Raw genomic sequence first — 25,711 nt, forward strand, 5'->3', positions numbered from 1 at the left:
GATAGTTGTATTTGTGTGGTGTAATATATGTAATATAGTGTGCTTATGCTTTATGATATATGTAAAAATTGCTTGTATTAATAAGTATTTTTTTTATGAATCTAACTCTTGTCTATTTTACAGTATAAAAACACAAAATGGATAGACAACCCAATATTTTAAGAGACCTACCCGGAGACATGATTGATGAAAACTTGTCTAGAGTCGGTCAGAATTCTTCGGCACAACTATTTACGGAGAAATCAGTTTATAAGACATTCGAAGAACGTTCCAAGAATGTCTTAGTTTATAAGAGACTTTCGTTTGAAAGATGGGGGATATCACATTGGGAAACCCATAAGTTACGATGTGTTTACTTTGACGCATATATTGCGGGGAACCCAAATGCTATTTTACGCAACATGTTAAGAAATTATTTTGACTCAATGTATCCGAATATAGGACTTCATGATTTAGAAAAAGCGGCTAACATGCAACATAAAGAAGCATGCTATGCTTACGGGTTAGTAATGTTCGCTTCTCACCAAAGTGAGAAAAAGAACATCGGGCTACAACTATTAAACAAAACGTTCCCACAAGTGACGGAGTCGGTAATTGTGGTAAGAAATGAGGTTTTAGGTTATTACGAGACTGTTGGTCATTACGTAACCCTCGTCCCTTTGACGACGTTACAACACGCTGTCTTATCAACGGCCATAACGGTTATCTTCCACAAGACCAAGGATGGGAAGTAGTCCTAGTAAAACCAGAATGCATGACTTGTTTCTGGACGTATGAATTACGTGTCATTATTGCCTTTGCTGAACGACTTGTGTACTAGCTAGAATTATCTTCACAACTATCTTGTATCAAAGTTATTGTGTGCTATATTTCATACTTTATGTAAAATAAGCGGTATTGTAAGTTTGTAAAATATTGTATAAAAGTTTGAACGCGAAATATTATTATAATCAGTTTTTCATATAGAATTGTAGTAGTTGAATTGTATATTAGCTACTAAGTATGAACTTAACGGGTAGGTACTACCCGAATTTAAACTTATAAAACGCTAATATAAAGAAAAAGCTTTTATAAATGAGTTCATATTATGCTACGAAATACTATTAACTACTCTTAATATTCTGTATGATTAACTTGTTCCATTTGACTATTTTGAAGGAAATGGCACCGACTACTCGACACACCGTGAATATGAATGAAGAGGAATTCCGTACTTTTCTAGCTTCAAACATAGCCGCAGTACAGGCTGCGCTACATATCAACAATAACCTTGGATCTAGCAGTACAGGAAATCGTGTAGGATGCACCTACAAAGAATTCACTGCCTGCAAACCTTTGGAATTTGATGGAACCGAAGGACCGATTGGATTGAAACGGTGGACCGAGAAGGTCGAATCGGTGTTTGCCATAAGTAAGTGTACTGAAGAGGACAAAGTGAAGTACGCTACGCATACCTTCACAGGTTCTGCGTTAACATGGTGGAATACCTATCTAGAGCAAGTGGGACAAGATGATGCTTAAGCACTACCGTGGTCAGCATTCAAGCACTTGATGAACGAGAAGTACCGTCCCAGAACCGAGGTCAATAAGCTCAAGACAGAACTTAGAGGGTTACAAACCCAAGGATTTGATATTACCACGTACGAAAGACGATTCACAGAATTGTGCCTATTGTGTCCGGGAGCGTTCGAAGATGAGGAAGAGAAGATCGACGCGTTTGTGAAAGGATTACCGGAAAGAATCCAAGAAGATATAAGTTCACACGAGCCCTCCTCCATACAACAGGCATGTAGAATGGCTCACAAACTAGTGAACCAGATTGAGGAAAGAATTAAAGAACAGACAGCTGAAGAGGCCAATGTGAAGTAAGGTCTCGGTTGTGTATTAATGTAACGAACGAAGGTGATTGCTTATGCGTCTAGACAATTGAAGATTCACGAGCAAAATTATACGACGCATGATTTGGAATTAGGCGCGGTTGTTTTTGCATTAAAGACTTGGAGGCACTACTTATATGGGGTCAAAAGTATTATATATACTAACCACAAAAGTCTTCAACACATATTTAATCAGAAACAACTGAATATGAGGCAACGTAGGTGGATTGAATTGTTGAATATTTACGACTTTGAGATTCGTTACCACCCGAGGAAGGCAAATGTGGTAGCCGATGCCTTGAGCAGGAAGGACAGAGAACCCATTCGAGTAAAATCTATGAATATAATGATTCACAATAACCTTACTACTCAAATAAAGGAGGCGCAACAAGGAGTTTTAAAAGAGAAAAATTTAAAGGATGAAATACCCAAAGGATCGGAGAAGCATCTTAATATTCGGGAAGACGGAACCCGGTATAGGGCTGAAAGGATTTGGGTACCAAAATTTGGAGATATGAGAGAAATGGTACTTAGAGAAGCTCATAAAACCAGATACTCAATACATCCTGGAACGGGGAAGATGTACAAGGATCTCAAGAAACATTTTTGGTGGCCGGGTATGAAAGCCGATGTTGCTAAATACGTAGGAGAATGTTTGACGTGTTCTAAGGTCAAAGCTGAGCATCAGAAACCATCAGGTCTACTTCAACAACCCGAAATCCCGGAATGGAAATGGGAAAACATTACCATGGATTTCATCACTAAATTGCCAAGGACTGCAAGTGGTTTTGATACTATTTGGGTAATAGTTGATCGTCTCACCAAATCAGCACACTTCCTACCAATAAGAGAAGATGACAAGATGGAGAAGTTAGCACGACTGTATTTGAAGGAAGTCATCTCCAGACATGGAATACCAATCTCTATTATCTCTGATAGGGATGGCAGATTTATTTCAAGATTCTGGCAAACATTACAGCAAGCATTAGGAACTCGTCTAGACATGAGTACTGCCTATCATCCACAAACTGATGGACTGAGCAAAAGGATGATACAAACGCTTGAAGACATGCTACGAGCATGTGTTATTGATTTCGGAAACAGTTGGGATCGACATCTACTGTTAGCAGAATTTTCCTACAACAACAGCTACCATTCAAGCATTGAGATGGTGCCGTTTGAAGCACTTTATGGTAGAAAGTGCAGGTCTCCAATTTGTTGGAGTGAAGTGGGGGATAGACAGATTACGGGTCCGGAGATAATACAAGAAACTACCGAGAAAATCATCCAAATTCAACAAAGATTGAAAACCGCCCAGAGTCGACAAAAGAGCTACGCTGACATTAAAAGAAAAGATATAGAATTTGAAATTGGAGAGATGGTCATGCTTAAAGTTGCACCTTGGAAAGGCGTTGTTCGATTTGGTAAACGAGAGAAATTAAATCCAAGGTATATTGGACCATTCAAGATTATTGATCGTGTCAGACCAGTAGCTTACCGACTGGAGCTACCTCAACAACTCGCGGCTGTACATAACACTTTCCACGTCTCGAATTTGAAGAAATGTTTTGCTAAAGAAGATCTCACTATTCCATTAGATGAAATCCAAATCAATGAAAAACTTCAATTCATTGAAGAACCCGTCGAAATAATGGATCTTGAGGTTAAGAGACTTAAACAAAACAAGATACTGATTGTTAAGGTTCGATGGAATGCTCGTAGAGGACCCGAGTTCACCTGGGAGCGTGAAGATCAGATGAAGAAGAAATACCCGCATTTATTTCCAGAAGATACGTCAACACCTCCAAATGCTTAAAATTTCGGGACGAAATATATTTAACGGGTAGGTACTGTAGTGACCCGAACTTTTCCATGTTTATATATATATTAAATGAAATTGTTATTTACATGATTTAGTGTTTCCAACATGTTAAGCAATCAAACTTGTTAAGACTTGATTAATTGAAATAGGTTTCATATAGACAATTGACCACCCAAGTTGACCGGTGATTCACGAATGTTAAAACTTGTAAAAACTATACGATGACATATATGGTTATATATATAGTTAACATGATTTTATTATAAGTATGTATCTCATTAGGTATTTTAACAATGAGTTATATACATAAAAATGAGACTATTAATTTAAGAAACTCGAAAACGATATATATAACGATTATCGTTATAACAACGTCTTACTAGGTACATATGAATCATATTAAGATATTGATACACTTGGTTAATTATGTTAATTGATAAGTAAATATATTATTAAGTGTATTAACAATGAAATACATATGTAAAAATAAGACTACTAACTTAATGATTTCGAAACGAGACATATATGTAACGATTATCGTTGTAACGACATTTAACTGTATATATATCATACTAAGATATATTATATATCATAATATCATGATAATATAACAATTTAACATCTCATTTGTTATAATAAATAATGGGTTAACAATATTCAACAAGATCGTTAACCTAAAGGTTTCAAAACAACATTTACATGTAACGACTAACGATGACTTAAAGACTCAGTTAAAATGTATATACATGTAGTGTTTTAATATGTATTCATACACTTTTGAAAGACTTCAAGACACTTATCAAAATACTTCTACTTAACAAAAATGCTTACAATTACATCCACGTTCAGTTTCATCAACAATTCTACTCGTATGCACCCGTATTCGTACTCGTACAATACACAGCTTTTAGATGTATGTACTATTGGTATATACACTCCAATGATCAGCTCTTAGTAGCCCATGTGAGTCACCTAACATATGTGGGAACCATCATTTGGCAACTAGCATGAAATATCTCATAAAATTACAAAAATATGAGTAATCATTCATGACTTATTTACATGAAAACAAAATTACATATCCTTTATATCTAATCCATACATCAATGACCAAAAACACCTACAAACACTTTCATTCTTTAATTTTCTTCATCTAATTGATCTCTCTCAAGTTCTATCTTCAAGTTCTAAGTGTTCTTCATAAATTCCAAAAGTTCTAGTTTCATAAAATCAAGAATACTTCCAAGATTGCAAGTTTACTTCCAAGTTTTCTAAATCCATTCCAAGTAATCATCCAAGATCAAGAAACCTTTGTTATTTACAGTAGGTTATCTTTATAATACAAGGTAATAATCATATTCAAACTTTAATTCAATTTCTATAACTATAACAATCTTATTTCGAGTGGAAATCTTACTAGAAATTGTTTTCGTGTCATGATTCTGCTCAAGAACTTTCAAGCTATCCAAGGATCCTTTGAAGCTAGATCTATTTTTCTCATTTCCAGTAGGTTTATCCAAGGAACTTGAGGTAGTAATGATGTTCATAACATCATTCGATTCATACATATAAAGTTATCTTATTCGAAGGTTTAAACTTGTAATCACTAGAACATAGTTTAGTTAATTCTAAACTTGTTCGCAAATAAAAGTTAATCCTTCTAACTTGACTTTTAAAATCAACTAAACACATGTTCTATATCTATATGATATGTTAACTTAATGATTTAAAACCTGAAAACACGAAAAACACCGTAAAACCGGATTTACGCCGTCGTTGTAACACCGCGGGCTGTTTTGGGTTAGTTAATTAAAAACTATGATAAACTTTGATTTAAAAGTTGTTATTCTGAGAAAATGATTTTTATTATGAACATGAAACTATATCCAAAAATTATGGTTAAACTCAAAGTGGAAGTATGTTTTCTAAAATGGTCATCTAGACGTCGTTCTTTCGACTGAAATGACTACCTTTATAAAAACGACTTGTAACTTATTTTTCCGACTATAAACCTATACTTTTTCTGTTTATATTCATAAAATAGAGTTCAATATGAAACCATAGCAATTAGATTCACTCAAAACGGATTTAAAATGAAGAAGTTATGGGTAAAACAAGATTGAATAATTTTTCTCATTTTAGCTACGTGAAAATTGGTAACAAATCTATTCCAACCATAATTTAATCAACTTGTATTGTATATTATGTAATCTTGAGATACCATAGACACGTATACAATGTTTCGACCTATCATGTCGACACATCTATATATATTTCGGAACAACCATAGACACTCTATATGTGAATGTTGGAGTTAGCTATACAGGGTTGAGGTTGATTCTAAAATATATATAGATTGAGTTTTGATCAATACTGAGATACGTATACACTGGGTCGTGGATTGATTCAAGATAATATTTATCGATTTATTTCTGTACATCTAACTGTGGACAACTAGTTGTAGGTTACTAACGAGGACAGCTGACTTAATAAACTTAAAACATCAAAATATATTAAAAGTGTTGTAAATATATTTTGAACATACTTTGATATATATGTATATATTGTTATAGGTTCGTGAATCAACCAGTGGCCAAGTCTTACTTCCCGACGAAGTAAAAATCTGTGAAAGTGAGTTATAGTCCCACTTTTAAAATCTAATATTTTTGGGATGAGAATACATGCAGGTTTTATAAATGATTTACAAAATAGACACAAGTACGTGAAACTACATTCTATGGTTGAATTATCGAAATCGAATATGCCCCTTTTTATTAAGTCTGGTAATCTAAGAATTAGGCAACAGACACCCTAATTGACGCGAATCCTAAAGATAGATCTATTGGGCCTAACAAACCCCATCCAAAGTACCGGATGCTTTAGTACTTCGAAATTTATATCATAACCGAAGGGTGTCCCGGAATGATGGGGATATTCTTATATATGCATCTTGTTAATGTCGGTTACCAGGTGTTCACCATATGAATGATTTTTATCTCTATGTATGTGATGTGTATTGAAATATGAAATCTTGTGGTCTATTGTTACGATTTGATATATATATAGGTTAAACCTATAACTCACCAACATTTTTGTTGACGTTTAAAGCATGTTTATTCTCAGGTGAATACTAAGAGCTTCCGCTGTTGCATACTAAAATAAGGACAAGATTTGGAGTCCATGTTTGTATGATATTGTGTAAAAACTGCATTCAAGAAACTGATTTCGATGTAACATATTTGTATTGTAAACCATTATGTAATGGTCGTGTGTAAACAGGATATTTTAGATTATCATCATTTGATAATCTACGTAAAGCTTTTTAAACCTTTATTTATGAAATAAAGGTTATGGTTTGTTTTAAAATGAATGCAGTCTTTGAAAAACGTCTCATATAGAGGTCAAAACCTCGCAAAGAAATCAATTAATATAGAATGTTTTTAATCAATAAGAACGGGACATTTCAACCCGAACGTGTTGACTTTTTCGTTGACTTTGACCGACCAAAGTTTGACTTTTTGTCAAACTTAACCAAATGATTATGCAACCTTCCTAACTTGTTTCTATACATGTATCTTGCATGAAACTTGACAAATTGATTCACATGCTACATAATCGAGTCGTAACGAGCCATAGGACTAATTGAACATCTTTGACCTATCGTGTTTACCGTTATTGATACGACCTATTTGTTTAGGTCAAGACTAGCATTATCCTTTGCACACGTTACTTTGTGAAGTACTTTTCATACGTGCACTCAAGGTGAGATCATAGTCCCAGTTTTACTCTTTTGAACTTACATTTGGGATGAGAAAACATAAACATTTCTTTTTAACTAAGTGAACACAAGTAGAGGAAAACAAACATTCTACATATGAGTATAGAACAAAATCCTCAATTCGATTATCATTAGTTACTCTTGCAGTGTGTAAGTGTAGGCGTGAACTTATGTTGTATGGCCATATGGGTTTGACAAACCCTCATCTCGGACGGTTCGCTACCGTCTACGGATGAAATATATTTTTGAGAAACAGTGTTGTTCTAGCACTATTAATGGGGTTCAACGGACGGAATGTTAAGCCTTGATAATTGGGTGCTCGTGAATATTAACTTTTAGAATGTACTACTATTTCATCAATGTTGCAAATCTTGTGGTTCGACTTACATTTACTCACTTACTTATTTAAACCTATGATTTTACCAACGTTTTCGTTGACAGATTCCCTATGTTTTTCTCAAGTCCTTGATCATTAGGTGATACATGCTTCCGCACATTCTTTTTGATACTTGCTTGGATGTCGAGTATACTTGCATATGTGGAGCGTCTTTTGACTACTTTAAACTGTGTCGCACGTGTTTCATTTGTACTTTAAACATCGTTATGTACTAGTTATGGAAACTACTTTTGTAAACTTTGAAACATCCACACTTATGAAATGAATGCGACATATTTTCGGTCAAACTTTGTCTTAAAGACTTATGACCATGTAATGGGGTCTACGTAGACGGCGCCGTCAAACATGATTTGGTCTGGTCGCTACATATACCAATCCAAGTTCATAATAGTCTAAACCTCACACTTGTTCCCACAAATGTGATCGACTACGGAATTTAGAATAATTACTTATTCATGGATAAAATATGCAAAATAGGAACATAACTCAAAATAAATTAATACCATAATTATATTAATGAGTTTGAATAATTTCGTTCCGTTATAATACTTAAAACAGATCATGACCAATCACTAGAATATCTAAGCCCTAAAGCACAAACATGTCCTGCATGTTTTGATCCATGTAAGAGCTTCGTGAGTAGATCCGTTATGTTAAGATCTGTGTGAACTTTGCGAATACATATCTTTCCCTTTTCAACTTCATCCCTTATGTAGTTGAATCTCTGCTCAATGTGACGGGTCTTTTGATGAGCACGAGGTTCTTTGGTTTGAGCAATCGCACCCTCGTTGTCACAAAAGATCTCAAGAGGGTCCTGAATGGAAGGGACTACTCCTAAGTCGTCGATGAATTTCTTCATCCATGCAGCTTCCTGAGCTGCCAATGAGGCGGCAATGTACTCTGACTCTGTAGTGGATAATGCAACAACATCCTGTTTTGAACTCTTCCAAGAGACCGCACCTCCATTTAATGTGAAGACATAACCGGACTGTGATCGAGAATCATCTCGATCAGTTTGGAAACTAGCGTCCACGTAACCTTTTACAGCGAGTTCCTCTTCACCAGACCCATATATCAGAAACATATCCTTAGTCCTCCTAAGGTATTTCAATATACTTTTGACATCAATCCAATGACTGTTACCTGGGTTATTCTGGTATCTACTTGTCAGGCTAAGAGCGCATGACACATCCGGTCTAGTGCATATCATTGCATACATGATTGACCCAATGGCAGACGTATATGGGACTTTCTTCATTCTCTCCTGTTCATCTTTCGTGGTAGGGCACTGAGATGAACTGAGAAGCGCTCCCTTTTGAATAGGTACCATACCTTTCTTAGAGTTGTCCATCTTGAACCTTTTCAAGATCTTTTCAATGTATGCACTTTGATTCAAACCTATCAGTTTCTTGGGTATATCCCTGTAGATCCCAATCCCCAAGACGTATTGTGCTTCTCCAAGGTCCTTAATGGAGAAGCATTTACTTAGCCAAGTTTTAACACCTTCCATTGCCGGAATATCATTTCCAAATAACAATATATCATCCACATATAGTATAAGGAACATGATAGTGCTCCCACTAGCTTTCTTGTATACACAAGCTTCATCACCATTTTTAATGAAGCCAAATTTCTTGGCCTCCTCATTAAAACGATGACTCCACATTCTAGATGCTTGTTTCAATCCGTAGATTGACTTCTTTAACTTGCATACCTTTTTAGGACACTTCGGATCAACAAAACCTTCAGGCTGAACCATATAGACATCTTCCTCAAGATGTCCATTTAGGAAAGCGGTCTTGACATCCATTTGCCATATTTCATAATCATAATGAGCAGCAATGGCAAGTAATATCCTAATAGACTTTAGCATTGCCACAGGAGAAAAAGTTTCATCATAGTCAACCCCTTGAGTTTGAGTGAAACCTTTTGCTACAAGTCTAGCTTTATATGTATCCAAGTTTCCATGTATGTCAGTTTTCATTTTGAAAAGCCATTTACAATCAACTAGCCTTGAGCCAGTAGGTTGTTCAACAAGTTCCCAAACTTGGTTGTCATACATGGATTGCATCTCAGCATTCATGGCTTCCTACCATTTATCCTTATCAATCCTTGATAAAGCATCTTGGTAGTTTGTTGGTTCATCCAAATCAACCACATAGCAACTATCCATGAGAAACCCATATCTCTCAGGAGGATTACTAATCCTACTAGATTTGCGAAAGTTTTGTGTACTTTGATCATCCATTCGATCATTCTCAACATTTTCATGTTGAGTGCTAGTGTCAACCAATTGTGCATCATCTATTTGATCTTGAACCTCTTCAAGATTTATCTTCCTTTCACTATCTCCTTCCGTTAGGAACTTAGTTTCAAGGAATTCAGCCTTCCGAGCAACAAATACATTTTGCTCGGATGGATCATAGAAATAGTATCCCATATCATCCTTGGGATATCCTATGAAGATACACTTCGTGGACCGAGCATTCAACTTATTAGGGACGTAACGCTTAGGGTAAGCTTCACATCCCCATACCTTTAAGTATGATAGAGATGGAGGTTTTCCAAACCACATCTCATGAGGAGTTCGTTCCACTTTCTTGGTTGGGGCCATATTTAAAATACGAGCCGCGAAGCATAGACAATAACCCCAAAATGATAGAGGTAACGAGCTTTTAGCCATCATAGATCGAACCATATCCATTAGGGTTCGGTTCCTCCTTTCGGAAACTCCATTAAGTTGGGGTGTTCCAGGGGGAGTAAGTTGTGAGATAATCCCACAACCTTTAAGATGATCTTGGAAAGCATCGTTTAGGTATTCACCTCCTCTATCGGTACGAAGTACCTTGATTGTCTTATTAAGTTGATTTTGTACTTCGTTTTGATATTCTTTGAATGCTTCAAAAGTTTCGTCCTTGTGTCTTAATAAGTAGACATATCCGAAATGACTGAAGTCATCAATGAAAGTAACGAAGTATCTTTCACCTTTCCTAGTCATGGGCTTAAAGGGTCCACATACATCCGAATGTATTAATCCCAATAAGTCTTTAGCCCTTTCATAGGTCCCTTTGAAAGGTGCTTTAGTCATTTTGCCTTGTAAACAAGATTCACATACATCAAATGAGTCTAGTTCATTTGATTTCAAAAGGCCATTCTTTTGAAGTGTATGCATTCGATTCTTGTTTATGTGACCAAGGCGACAATGCCATAAGTAGGAATCACTCAAATCCCTTTTGAGTTTCTCGGTGTTTGCATGGTATATTGAGCTATTGTATGATGTGTCATCATGAACCAATTCATAAATACCATTCGAAGGTGAAGCATTAAAATAGAACACATTATCTAAAGAAACATGGATATCATCATTAATGAAATTAAGATTAAAACCACATTATTTCAAACGGAATACATAAATAATGTTTCGAGATAAATCGGGTGCATACAAAACATTTTTCAAAATAAGCTCCAAACCACTTGGAAGCTTTAAAACAAAGTCTCCTTGAGCTTTCACTTGCACCCTTGCTCCATTTCCCATGAAGAGACTTGTTGTTCCCGCATCTTGATCACTTCTTTTGAACCCCTGCAAAGAATTACAAATATGAGTTTCACATCCTGTGTCTAATACCCATGTATTAGAAGAAGTAATACTAAGCTCAATGTATACCATATATACATTACCTGAGGTTTGCCCTGCATCCCTCTTTTCCTTCAGCTCCTTCAGGTAGACCGGGCAGTTGCGTTTCCAGTGACCCATTTCACCGCAACCAAAGCACGAATCTTCCTTGGGGTTAGCTTTACCGGAAACCTTTTGCTTCTTGTTATTGTTGGTTGGGGTAACTATCTTCCCCTTTCCCTTGCCCTTGCCTTGGTAGGCGGGTCCTTTCCTCTTAGCCGCCTTTGGCTTAGAAGTGTTATAGTTTTTAGACCCGCCTTTATTGATCGTAAACACGGGTGAAGCCCTTTTACCCATGCTTGCTTCTGCCATCTTAAGCATGGCATGTAATTTGCCAATGCTTTTATCCCAACCATTCATATTGTAATTCATTACAAATGTGTCAAACCTTTTTGACAATGAGTTGAGAATAAGGTCCGTGGCTAATTCATTAGACACGTTGCAATTTAGACGGTTTGCTCGATCAATCAGGCTTTTCATCTTAAGGACATAAGATGAAATGGATTGGGTGTCGTCCATCCGACATGCATGAAGCGCTCGGACCGTTTCAAAGCGCTCGACACGAGCTTGTTGAAGGAACATCTCCTTCAACTGTGTGATCATGTCATATGCACTATGATGCTCGAAGTCCTTTTGGAGTTCGGGTATCATAGTCCCAAGCATGAGGCAAGAAACTTGCAATGAATCGGTGCAATATTTCTCCCAATAAGCCATGCCTTTTGTATCATCCTCGTCCGGATGATCGGGAATGGGGTCTTCCAACACATACGCCCTATCCTCAAGTTTGAGGACAATTCTTAGATTGCGAAACCAATCCATGAAGTTCGTATGGTTGAGTTTTTCCTTTTCGAGGATTGACCTCAACGATAGGTTGTTAAAGTTGATTGGTGCGTTAGGAATGTTGTTGTTATTGGTGGCTATCTACAAAATTTAACAAAGTGGTTTAAGTATAAATTTTAATTTAACAATCAATACCCTTTAAATCCAATTGATATTTATTAAATTTTAGAATCCAACGGTAAACCAAATTTCAGTTAGGTGACCTTTATCCCGTCATTTGATTTAGCTAGGTAGTCATTATATGACAATTGCAATCCTTTTGCAACTTCTAAGTTATGGGATCATGCAATCCTTTTGCATGGCATATTTATCCCATCAAAGCCTATTTGTTCCTCATGCTTCGGTGACCCTAAGTTCATGATTCCCAAATCAAGTTGTCCTACTTGTGTAAACGTGTAAATTCAACATACAAGTGGTTAGGTGACCTTTATCCCACAAGCATACGAAATTCACCTTAATCATATTAGTTTTCTCATAACGGTTAGGTGACCTTTATCCCATTACGAGTTTCCTAATATTTTTAAGTGTCACACAAAAGGATGGCGTTTAACTTGTTTGCCTTGTTAATAAGGGATTTTAAGTTTTCATTAATTCTAGTTTGAGAAACCTTTCATGCCATACACCAACATGCATTTAGTGTATGGTCCATTTGAAATCTATTTTCAAGCCTTGTAATTTTAGCCAATTACTTGATATAAACCATTTTATACATATGATCCTTATCATGTTGTTAATAACCGTTTATTAATGTCCTTTTAGCCATTTTTAATTTAACCATTTAAATTGACATTATGCATGTCGTTAATAAAGTTTAATTTAACCAATTTAATTTGCCATTTTGCTTGTTGTTAACTTGTGATTAACTTGTAGTAACCAAACATGCAAACACAATATACAACCATGCATGCAAAACTAATGTGTTCACAATCAAGCCATTTTGGTAGACATTTGTTTAGCCGAAAAAAATGTCACCGGTAAGGATTATAACACAAAGTAGGAGATTTCAAATCTCCCACTTAATCTTGCATCTTCCTTGTCTCCATCTTGCATCTTCATTTTTACAAAAATATATCCTAATACGTTTTTCTAAAAAATGAAAATACAACCTAATCTATTTTACATACCAAATATAAAATAAATTACATAACCAAAATAATTATATTACAAACCAAATTGAATGAATATTACAACCACATGAATGAATTAATATTACATACCAAATGAATTATTAATAATCATCCAAACATGCATCCATTCAAACAAAAGGTCAAGGCTTGATTGTGAACTTCAACATACAACAAAGTATGAAGCAAATGGAAGAGCTCAAAACCCACTTTTGAGACTCTAATAATTCGGCCAAAACAAGAACCCACCCAAAACCCGAAAATTTTTGCATTTTACTTTCATGCATGTACATAAAATGCAAAATATAGTGGGTTTAATAGATCATCTCGAAGCATATTTCAACAACTTCGGCTCTAGATACCATTGATGGGATTTAACAAGTTTCATAATACTTAAAACATTTTAAGAATCTAATTAAAGCGGAAGCATGTAAGTATTACCATTTGAAACATGTTAATCTTTAACCAATTTAAAGTTAAATCCCAATTAGGATCAAGTCGTGAAGTATACTTACAAACTACAAGCAAGAAAAGAGTTTATACCTACTCCAAGCTTGTTGAGAAGTAATGAAGATGATGATGATGAATGGAGCTCCAAAAGTGTGAAACCTCAAATTGTAATACCCCAAGCTTATCACCAGCACCTTTTACTATGGTTAGGATTTGATAACACTTGAATTTAGCTTGTAAAAAAAAATTATGCAAGCCCTTTCTCACCCTCAAATGTCACGGCCAGAAATGGCAGCTCAAGGAGAGAATAATGCAGAATTTTTGAAGTGTATTGATGTGTATTGCTAGTGTGTTAAGTCTCCAAGAGAACTAGTCAAGTTCATGTATATGGAATGGGGATTGTATTTGACCAAGGAGGAATCTAAGAGCATGTGTATCTCATTCCCTATGCCACTTCCCATTTGTTTTATAAAATAAGTTTTATAAAAGAATTAAATTTTATAAAACTTCCATTCCATTTTATATATATACATTTTATTATATAAAACCAATTTATATAAAATGTAATATAAATTAATTAATTATTTAACCTATAAATAATTAAATCCATATTATATAAATTATTCCATAATTTATATATGTACACATCAAGTAATATTCCAGAAAACCATTTTTCTTAAAGTTCAAGTGTCGCGTATTAATCCATGATCCAATCGTTAAGATTAAATACGTATAAGGTGTCGGTAAGCTTGTTATTGGGTATGACCCGACTTGGATCAAAACATATTAGCCACGTTAATTTAATATGTCTCTCGGGCATACAAAATACCTTCAATCTCCCACTTGCACGAGAAACATAAGAAATTAATGCAAGTGATGGATACCACCTAACGACCGTCCATCACCCCCAATATGTTATGACTTAGTGACATTCAATAACATCATCCCTTTCGAGTTCCCATCTCGAATATGAATAGGTGAATCTTTCATTCTATCCTTTCGTCTTAGATGTCATGTTAAATCCAAGAGACACAGAGTGATCACTCTCTTTTAGATTTAACTTTATCAGGCCTTAGACATCTGACTCTCAACGAATAAGAGGGACAAATTCCATCTTGACTACATACGTCTTAAATATATGCCTTGCATTATACCTGAGCTCTTCCTTATGAACTACCATATTTCAGAATAGCGAAGGAAAGAATCAAGGCATAATACATGGTAAATATCCGAACCCAGTATGCATCTCAGGTCTTGGTGAGCCAGAACGTGTTACACATGCACTTTATAGATCTAGTAGAACTCATCGGCTTATGTGGTTTAATTATCTGATTAATTCAGATAAACCTCAACTAAGGGATTATGATGAACCCTCTAGCTGCGTGAGGCCATATCAGATCCTGAATCTAAAAATGACTAGATTCTATGAATACAGATATGCAGTCCATGAAGGATAATCAAGTATGAGACTTGATTGATCTTCTACCCAATTGTAAGACAATGAGGTAAAAATGGGTCTTCAAAGGAAGACTGATATGGACGGTAATGTAAGCACTTTTAAAGCTCGATTGGTGACAAAAGGTTATGATGAAAGTTTTTCACCAGTCGCGAGCCTTAAAACAATTAGGATACTTATTTCCATGGTTACTTTTCATGATAATAAAATATGGCTAATGGATGTCAAAATCACTTTCCTAAAAGGCGACCTAAGCGAGGATGTATATATGGTTCAGCCGGAAGGGTTTATGAATCCTAAGCATCCTAATAAAGTATGCAAGCTTCTAAAATCCATTTATGGATAAAAGCAAGCATCCAGGAGCTAGAATCTTAATTTAATGAGAAAATCAAAGTGTTTAATTTTTCTCAAAACCAAGATAAGCCCTGAGTTTACATAAGAGCTAATGGGAGCAGAGTAGTCTTCTTGATCTTATATGTTGATGATATATTACTTATTAGAAATAACATTCCAATTTGCAAGATGTCAAGTCTTGGCTTGGAAAATGTATTTCCATAAAGGATCTTGATGAAGCTACTTATATTATTGGAATGAGGATCTATACAATAGATCCAATTGGCTTATTATTTTGAATCAAAGTACATACATTATCTTGCAGAGATTTAGCATGCAAAACTCCAAGCATGAAGCTTTGCCAATGCAAAAGGGCATAACCGTGAGAAAGTATCAAAAGTCCTATCACAGCAGATGAGATGAGACAAATGAAATGTATCACATATGCTTCGGCTATATGATCCATTATGTATGCCATGATATGTACTATGCTCGATATTTCATTAGTTTTGAGTTTGACGAGTCATTGTCAACATAATCCAGGTGAAGTATATTGGATTCTTGTTAAGAATATTCTTTAGTATTTGCAGAGTACTAATGATATGTTCTTGGTTTATGGTGGTTTAGAAGAAGAGTTAAGTATTAAGTTTTATACTGATTCTAGTTTCTAAACTGATCAAGATGATTCTCGATCCAGTCACGTTGTTTCTTTGTCATGATGGGCAAGACAGTTGATTGGAAGAGCTCTAGGCAGAGCACTATTGAACAATCTACAACAAAAGAAGAATACATTGTTGACTGAGAAGCTGCTCAGAAAGCTGTCTGGATAAGGAAGTTTGTTGTTATACTCAGAGTAGTACACAACATTTAATCTTCTATAATATGTACTGTGATAGTTCGAATGTTAATATACTTTTGAAAGAATCACATGTACATTTAAGTATCTGGCACATTCTTCAAAAGTTTGACTACATTTCATTAAGTCATTAAGAGGAATGATGTTAGTATTCTTAAAGGTTCATACAAATGATAATGTGGCTGACCCGTTCATGAAGCCCATGATGTACAACAAGCATGATGATCATTCTAGTAATACTGGACTTCGTTATGCTGCTGGTCTTTTTCATTTGTAATTTAGTATCTGGATATTTTTGGAACATTAAGCAGTTTTGTATTATAGTTGGTATGATCATTTTCATTTATATCACTGTGTTCTATATTAGCATGTTTAATCCATGAATAATTGTTGATTATTCAAAATCTCCATAATCGGTCATGTTATGGGAATAACATGAATTAAGATTAATGTGAAATTTTGGTTATATTCATTGATGATGAATAGTTAACTTGTTGAGACCAAAATTCATATGTATTCATTGATGATGAATATTGGAATGACCCAACCATGAGATGTCACTACATGGATCATAGTCAGTAGTGAATCTTTTAGTGATTATGTCTTTGTGTCCTTAGACTTGAGATGCACGCCCGTCTTGATGAGTGTAGCATTGTACTTTGATATAGTTAAACGCTGTCCTGAATAAGGCTGTTATAAAGGCCATTATTGGGTATAATGTAAAGCTCGTGATAGACACGTGTATGCAATATAGAATTTGTTCCTCTAAAATGTTTGGAGTTAGATACTTTTTGAGCTCCTCGATGAATGAATAAGATATTTGTGTGGCCGCACCCAGACTTAATTAAGATGATACTTAATTAATTTAGTGATCTAATTCAGTTCTAAGATCGAGAAACAAAATTGTTAAACAAATGAGAATGACCGATGATCCATATCTCAAGTTTAACTAAAGTATCTGAAACAAAAGGACGAATGACATTTAAAACTTATCATAAACAGTTTCGAGAAACTACCCTCACATGAATTTGGGGACAATGACGTGTTGCTAGACGCTTACTATTGTTTGTATAGTTACTTAGTGTTGTGCCATGCACAAGTGAGAGTCTGTAGGATTAATGTGCAAGGTACAACATATAACTATATGACCAACTTCATTTGAGGCTTTGAGGTCACACACATATACACCGAGACATCAAATAAAATATATATATATATATGATGTATATATATTACTCAAGTAACAAAATAGTAAATCGAAATTAATTCATTTACTATTTATATGAATAGTAAATGAAACGAAATTAATTAATTTACTATTCACATGAAAGCGACATGATAGAAATTATAAGTTACATAACATACCCCTAAATTATTTGAGAAATACGACTTTTTAAAATAAAATCAAACGAAATATAGATTTTGGGAATCTAAATATAGATAGAAACAAAATAACTTTGTACGCGTTTTGTTTCACGGACTTCACAATTCAATGTTTACTTTTACACATATATTATAAATATAAGCATTGATTGGTTTTTGGAAGAGTAAGTCAGACAAAAAGAAAAGGAAACACATACATCGCAAATCAAATGAACCCTTTTTATCTCATCCTTGGCTCTTTAATTCTTGAAATTAATTAGCATGAAGAGATGCTTAAGTGTTCTTGCAAACAAGAGTTATACGGAGTATTATATATTGTTTTATTATAATAATTTGATTATTATAATAAGTTACTTGGATTTGGACTAGCATCCATTGACGGTCGTTTGAAGTGTAGTGTGGACTATCCTAAGAGACGGTCATATTTTTGATCGTAGGTTTCTCTCCTTCAATCAGTTTCTTCAAGAAAGGTATATCGTTTACTCACTTTGTGAATTACATATTTTGACAATTGTTAGTGCTCTAACTGGATCTCATTGAGATAAATTAATCGTGTGCATGTTTCATTAAATATATGAATATTTAATCTTGTAAATATTTTATGAAATATTAAAAGATTATTATTTTAACTATCCGCTGCGTTAATCTGAATTGGTAAAAGTACACACGATTTTCCAACATATATAAAGGTAATAAATTAGACGGTTATTTGTGAACAATAAGTCAAATTTGGGAGGAATGAATATTAATTAAACCATACATGAATAGAGCGTAGTGGTTTATGTCAGTTAAATATCATAGTAACGCATATAGGATTCTTATCTGTTAGACTAGTTATATTTATGGACCTTGTTAGCCCGTTGCATCTAGTATTGGATTCAACCCACCTTATATTTGTAGGTTTATTGCCTTTATATTGTCCATGTCCCATCTATTATTACCTTTATAAGGTGGGCAAGCTGAGTCCATTACTAGATGGGACATGGGTTAGGAAGGTCCATAAAATATAACTAGTCTAAAATTATCAATGTTTTGGTTAATTTTCTGGTAGATTATAAGTAATGGAATGTTGAAAAGTGCGGAACATCGTGGGGTCTTGAATTCAAGTATTGCTCGAACATCGATCGTTACATTTATGGGTCCGGATCCAAGTCTTCCAGTTGTGGTGGAACCTGCAAAAGAGCTTGTTAGTTCAAGTAGTACCCAAATATTCAAATCAGTTAAATACAACGAGTTCGTAGCCAGTTGCTTTGCTTTCGCAAGCAAACCAATACCCAGAAAAGGAACCCCACTGGATGCGTACCGGGTCTAGCTGATCGGAGACCTAAACTTTTATATATTATGCTACGATTATATAATAATTATAATAAATAATAATATACGTAACATGAAGGGGGATGATTCTCACACACACTTTTTTGATCCTCACACACACCTATTTTAACCTTTTACTCTTCTAATAATACTCAATTGGTGTGTGAGGATCAAAAAAGTGTGTGTGAGAATCATCCCCCTAACATGAACGCTTAAGACAAGCTACTCTAATAAACAGGGGCCTCATGACTTCATTGTTGGCAAGTTTTTAGTTGTACGTGTACGTACCATATATGTATGATTTGAGTGAACTGAGGTGGTTGTTATTGCGCGCCGCAGTGGACGCTATAATTTCATTGTTTATTTGTCAAATGTGTATTGAGGGTAACATGTTTATGTTTAATTTGATGTTCATCGTTAATTCGAATAATGATATCGCTAACTAAATGATTCATATAATCAACGCTATGAATGATAATCAGTTGCATCAACCCATGTTTCTTGTCGATAATTTACTACTTACACGTATTGATTAAGATATATATATGGAAGAGTGTGATCAAGGTAAATCAACTTTTCATCTCCGTCTTTCACATACATTTTCTGATACGGAATCATAGGGGTTCAGTTGGTTTGTTTGTAATCGATCATCGATATTTAGACAAATAGATCAAGGTGTTAGGAATTTGCGAGGATCCCAACCAAGAAACATGATCTGCCACGATCACAAACCCACAACGAAAAACAAATAATTAAAGCATAATGATAAAAATAAAGATAAACGACGCGGGATTTAACGCGATTATATCCCAACTCCAAACACGGAGAAGGGAATTTACTCCATGGGCGCAAATAAATGTCATGCACACAATTACATGTTACATATGAGTATATTTATAGTGCTAAACGAGGTGTGATATGAATCGGAACCAAACGAGGTGTCCTAGTCCAAAACCAATTTCAACCCGTTAGACCGATCTTCCGATGCGAGAGACTTTTCTCCATATACGGAAGCCAGCTCCCTATGCGGGAAAACTTTCTTCCTATATGAAAGACTCTTTAGCAATTGAATTCTCTTCTTTTTTTGGATCAAACTCTTCACACTTCAAGACAAGGATACATTTCTTTTGTAAAATGAAGTTTCTTTGTTTAAATATGAGAACTTAAAAAATTAACTCGAGATAGTTTTACAAAATCTTTCATTTCAAATTATTATCATATGATCTATTTAGGTTTAAAGTAGTTACCGTATCGTCTACAGAAAAGATTAAACATGTTACTAGTTGGGTGACCCTGTTAAAGTGTATTATGATTGTAATATGTATCTTGATTATGCCAGTACATATGCAATGTATAAATAGAACCTACACATAACCCTAGCAAAGCACGCAAGCCCATAACATAAACTTAAGGCACGCAGTCCCAATAATGAAAGCATAGCTAGGCTAGTGGGCTCGCAGGCACGGAACATATATCGGTTAACATCCCCCCACAGTTGGAGCGGCAGTAGAACGAGCGCTCAAACTGGAACGAAACTCATCAAACAGGGCGGTTGGAAGGCCCTTGGTGAAAATGTCTGCGAACTGATATCTCGATGGTACGTGTAGGACATGAACATGGCCTTTGGTGAAAAGGTCCCGAACAAAGTGAATGTCAATCTCAATGTGTTTCGTACGCTGATGCTGAACTGGGTTACCGGACATGTACATGGCACTGACGTTATCGCAGTAGACGATGGTAGCAGAGAATAACGGGCACTAAAGTTCGCGTAAAAGATTGCGCAGCCAGCATGTTTCGGCAACAGCGTTAGCAACACCGCGGTATTCCGCTTCGGCACTAGAGCGAGATGGTGTTAGCTGTCGCTTGGAGGACCATGAAAGAAGGTTATCTCCCAAGAAAACACAATAACCGAATGTGGAACGACGTGTAGTGGGGCATACTGCCCAATCCGCGTCAGAGTAAGTTGTCAAAGATGTGGTGGAGGACGAAAACAACTGTAGCCCGTGGTCTAGGGTACCCTGAATATACCGAATAATTCGCTTAAGCGCAGAAAAATGCTGTTCCCGAGGGTCGTGCATGAAAAGACATATCTGTTGTACACCGTAGGCAATGTCTGGTCTCGTGAAAGTAAGGTACTGCAGGGCTCCGGCTAGACTACGATAGAGGGTCGGATCTGCGACTGGTGGACCAGAAGAACTGAGCTTAGAAGATGTCTCGACATGTGTGCGGCTGGGGTGACATCCTGTCATATCGGCACGCTCGATGATCTCTGTAGCATATTTCTTTTGAGATAAGAACATCCCGGAGTTGTTGCGTGTCACGGAGATACCCAGAAAGTAATTGAGGGGCCCGAGGTCGGTCATAGAGAACACTTGATGAAGTGAGGAAATAATCTGCTGAAGTAGGGCTGATGAAGAGGCGGTAAGGATAATATCGTCCACATATAATATAAGATAGGCGGTGTTGCACCCCTTATGATAGATAAATAGAGAGGTGTCGTACCGACTTTACTGAAAACCGACGCTCTGGGCATAGGTTGCGAAACGCTGGTACCAGGCACGTGGGGCCTGCTTCAAACCGTATAGGGATTTCTGAAGGAGGCACACATGATCTGGTCGAGCTGGGTCACGGAATCCGGGTGGTTGATGCATGTATACTGTCTCTGAAAGGTGGCCATACAAAAATGCATTCTTGACATCTAGCTGATGAATGGGCCAGTGTCGAGAAATCCCAAGGCTAAGTAAAGTCCGGATAGTGGCCGGTTTGATGACCGGGCTAAAAGTCTCATCGCAGTCGATACCAACCTGTTGACTGCGACCATTGGCGACAAGACGAGCCTTATACCTGCTCAGGGTTCCATCTGCATTAAACTTGTGCATAAAAAGCCACATGGAGCGAACTATGTTCGTGTCCGATGGGCGGGGCACAAGGGTCCAAGTACTATTATTAATCAAAGCATTATACTCTTCGGTCATAGCATGTTGCCAATTGGGGTCTTTAAAGGCTTGAGTATAGGATGTGGGAATCAGGGAAGTGGTTGATACATGAAGATTTAGGCGTTGGACAGGTTAGGTGGTACCGACGGTGTCGGGTGATCATGGGGTGAACGGAAGTAGTGTTGGATGGTGCGGGGTGTGGTTGCGGTTGTGGGGCTGGTGGCGGAGATGGAGGTGATGGTGGCGGTGAAGGTTGCGGTGTAGGAGGTGGTGATGGTTGCGGAGTATTGTTGGCGAAGCTACGTGAGATTGAGTTGGGTGGTGGATCGAGAAAGTCGTATGAGGTCGGATTTGTGGAGGTGGTGGAGGTGGGGGAAGCTAGGGAAGTGCCGTACGGGAATATGTTCTCATGAAAAGTGACGTGGCGAGAGAGGATGATTTTATTGGTTGAGAGGTCGAGACATCGTTAGCCTCGATGATTGGTCGGATACCCAAGGAAGATACAAGGTGTAGAGCGAGGAGCGAGTTTGTTGGTGGTGTTAAGGTGTGGGTAACAAAGGCAACCAAAGACGCGTAAGGTGAAGTAGTTTGGTGGGTTGTTATATAGGCGTGTATGGGGAATGGCATAGTTGATGGCGGAAGATGGGAGGAGATTAAGAAGGTAGGCGGCCATGTGTAGAGCTTCGGTCCAATAGGTTGGAGGAAGGTTTGCTTGGAAGAGAAGGGTGCGTATGATATTATTTATGGTGCGGATCATTCGTTCGGACTTTCCGTTTTGTTGGGAGGTTTGTGTGCAAGATAGACGGAGTTGGATACCATTTTTTCTGAAAAGTTGGTGTAACGGTGTGTTGTCGAATTCCCCCTTGGTCACATTGAAAGGCTTTAATTTCGGTTTTGAATTTTGTTTTAACAAAGGCACGAAATTGTACAAATATATTAAACACTTCTGATTTGTTACGCAATGGAAAAACCCATAAATAGTGTGAGAAATGTTCTAAGAAGATAGCATAATATTTAAAACCGCTAAGATTTAAAACAGGTAAAGTCCATAAGTCTGAATGAATAATATCAAAAGCAGAAGTAAAATGAGAAGTAGAATTACTGAATGGAAGCCGCACGTGTTTGCCAAGTTGGCATGCATGACAAAACTTGGGAGGCTTCGTATTCTTACATGCAATATAATTATTTGAAATAAGACGACGAAAAGAATCTATGTTAGGGTGTCCAAGACGTTGGTGCCTGTAACACCCAAATATTTATGGTACATAGAGTTATAATAATGTACGTTTAGTGGGTGAAGCGTGGTGTAAATTAAAAGCTCAGAATCTGCTCAGACTGTTGTGCGCGCCGCGCACCATAAGGTGAGCGCGCCGCGCACTATGCCAGCGACAGAATTCTGCTTTTTCTATTTGTGGGTTTAATGAAGAGATTTTTGGTCTTTTCACTTGAGGCTGGATCTCAGGCTATATCAGCTGGTTTGGATCCACTTTTGGATCATATTTCACATCCACAAACACTCTCAACTATCTAAGAGAGAGATGGAGAGTTCTAGAGAGAGAACTGGGGTTTTGGTGAAGAAGAAGCTCGAATTGATCAAAAGCCCGAGTGTTAAAGTTGTTCACCTCGTTCCTAGCTACGTTTTGGTTGTTGTGGTAAGTTCTAATCCCGAATTTCATTGTTTGATTTGATATTCAAAGTTAGGGTTTGAACTTGATTTGTAGAGAAACCCATTTAAACTCTTGAAGTGAGTTTATTGATGCTAGTAATCGGGTTATTGGTTGTTGTTGGTGAGTTTTGGGTTGGTGAACAAATTGGCCATGATTAGAACTTGTAATTGGATTTAATCACTAGGTTTAGTAATTATGGAAGTGTTGGAACCCATTTAGAGTGTTTGAAAGACTAATTTTGAAATGAGTCAAAATTAGAGTTTATGGGTGATTTTGAGAATTTTAAGTGTTTAACACTTATGATTGGGTTAAATTGGCATATTAGGACCATTGTCACTAGTGTTAGTGATTATTGGTTAGTTTGGGCGCGATTTGTGTTTGTAAGTACAATTGGTCGAATTTGCACTAAGTGTCGAATTGAGTTGGTTTATAAATCCACTCTAAGTGTGTTATTGTATTTGTGAAAATGGAATAGGTACATTCCATCGGCGAGTTGCGGATTATTCGGTAGCATTCATCAAGGTGACAAGGTGAGTGTTAATATCCTATGTGCATATGTATGTGTAGGATGGGTGCGGGTCGGGTGAAGTGGTCCTCGGTTATAGAGCTCACTTCACGCATAGGTGGATTTGATGGACTTGTGTATAGGTCCAATTGGCACGGTTGTGCGGTTTGGTTGACCACCTTTGGCGAGGTGTACACTTGTGTGTACGTTATCACATGTATTGTGATGTGGATTTGTATAACCCCAATGGCGAAGGGTTGATATTGAGTTGGAGAAGTGGGTCACGTGTGGATGCGGATTCACGATGACGTGTGTAGTTCGGTCATCTTATTGAGGTAGTGATCTCGTGTGGTTGCGGATTCACTAAGGTTCGTGTATTTCGACCAACCTCGATGTTATTGTGGTAATGAAGATAGTAGTTTCGTGTGGATGCTGATTTACTAAGGCTCGTGTAGTTCGGCCAATCTTCATTGTGGTATTTGGTTTTCAGTATTGGGTTAAGGGGTTAACCTTGGGCGTTTATATATTGATGTATATATATATTAACGTATTTTTGTGATGTAGCTAACCCTCCGGGTGTAGCTTATTTGGCGTTGTTCACATCGTCGTTGGTGAACTTACTTTATTGTGGATGTTATTAGCTTGTTGCTTAGTGTACGTACGGTATGCTTAGATTAGCTTGCCTTTATGCTTGGATGCTCCGGTATGTGTTATTTGATTATTTGTGTGGCGTGTCCATTTTATGCATATATATGTATGTAGTATATTCTCACTCACTAAGCTTTAGCTTACCCTCTCGTTGTTTACATTTTTATAGATTTGCATGGATGCGGTGGCTCTAGTAAGCGTGGGAACTAGTGGACTCGCGTAGTTGCTTAGAAGACGTGCTTATGGATTGATTAGGATTGGGTAGCGTATCCCCAATCACCATGCTCGGTCTTTATTTTGTGTTAAAATCATGTGGTCGAAAACTTGTATTTTGTACGAAAGTCGTAAAACAGCCGATGTGGGCCCGGTGTCGTAAAACTTGTTTTATTATGAAAACGTGTGAGTTTTACTTAGTATAATGTGTTGTGAAAACCGTTTCGTCTAAAGGTGTCGGGAAGTGGTAGATCATTAAACGAAAAATGGAAAATCCGGACAGAACTGATCAGGCTCTGTGCGCGCCGCGCACAAAGAGGGTTGCACGCCGCGCACCCTAACTGTATAAAATAAAAATTTATTCTTGCGTATTTGGTTGGATAACGGGTTGGGTCGTTACAGTGCCGTGTAGTGGGAGTGGTGATGAGTGCATGTTGAG

General features: G+C 36.7%; 1 protein-coding gene and 1 pseudogene across 1 annotated transcript; one reads left to right on the forward strand and one right to left on the reverse strand.

The window, feature by feature from the left end:
* Nucleotides 1-19,301, forward strand: part of LOC139871829 (hyoscyamine 6-dioxygenase-like) — an 83,443-nt pseudogene extending 64,142 nt beyond the window's left edge.
* Nucleotides 19,302-21,060: 1,759 nt separating this feature from the next.
* LOC139870090 (uncharacterized mitochondrial protein AtMg00810-like) lies at nucleotides 21,061-21,666 on the reverse strand. The gene has a single exon (XM_071857942.1). The coding sequence runs from the start codon at nucleotides 21,664-21,666 to the stop codon at nucleotides 21,061-21,063; it is 606 nt and encodes a 201-aa protein (XP_071714043.1).
* Between the last annotated feature and the right edge of the window lie 4,045 nt (nucleotides 21,667-25,711).

This window comes from Rutidosis leptorrhynchoides, chromosome 10 (genome assembly GCF_046630445.1).
Source record: "Rutidosis leptorrhynchoides isolate AG116_Rl617_1_P2 chromosome 10, CSIRO_AGI_Rlap_v1, whole genome shotgun sequence".
In the NCBI taxonomy this organism is placed as follows: domain Eukaryota; kingdom Viridiplantae; phylum Streptophyta; class Magnoliopsida; order Asterales; family Asteraceae; genus Rutidosis; species Rutidosis leptorrhynchoides.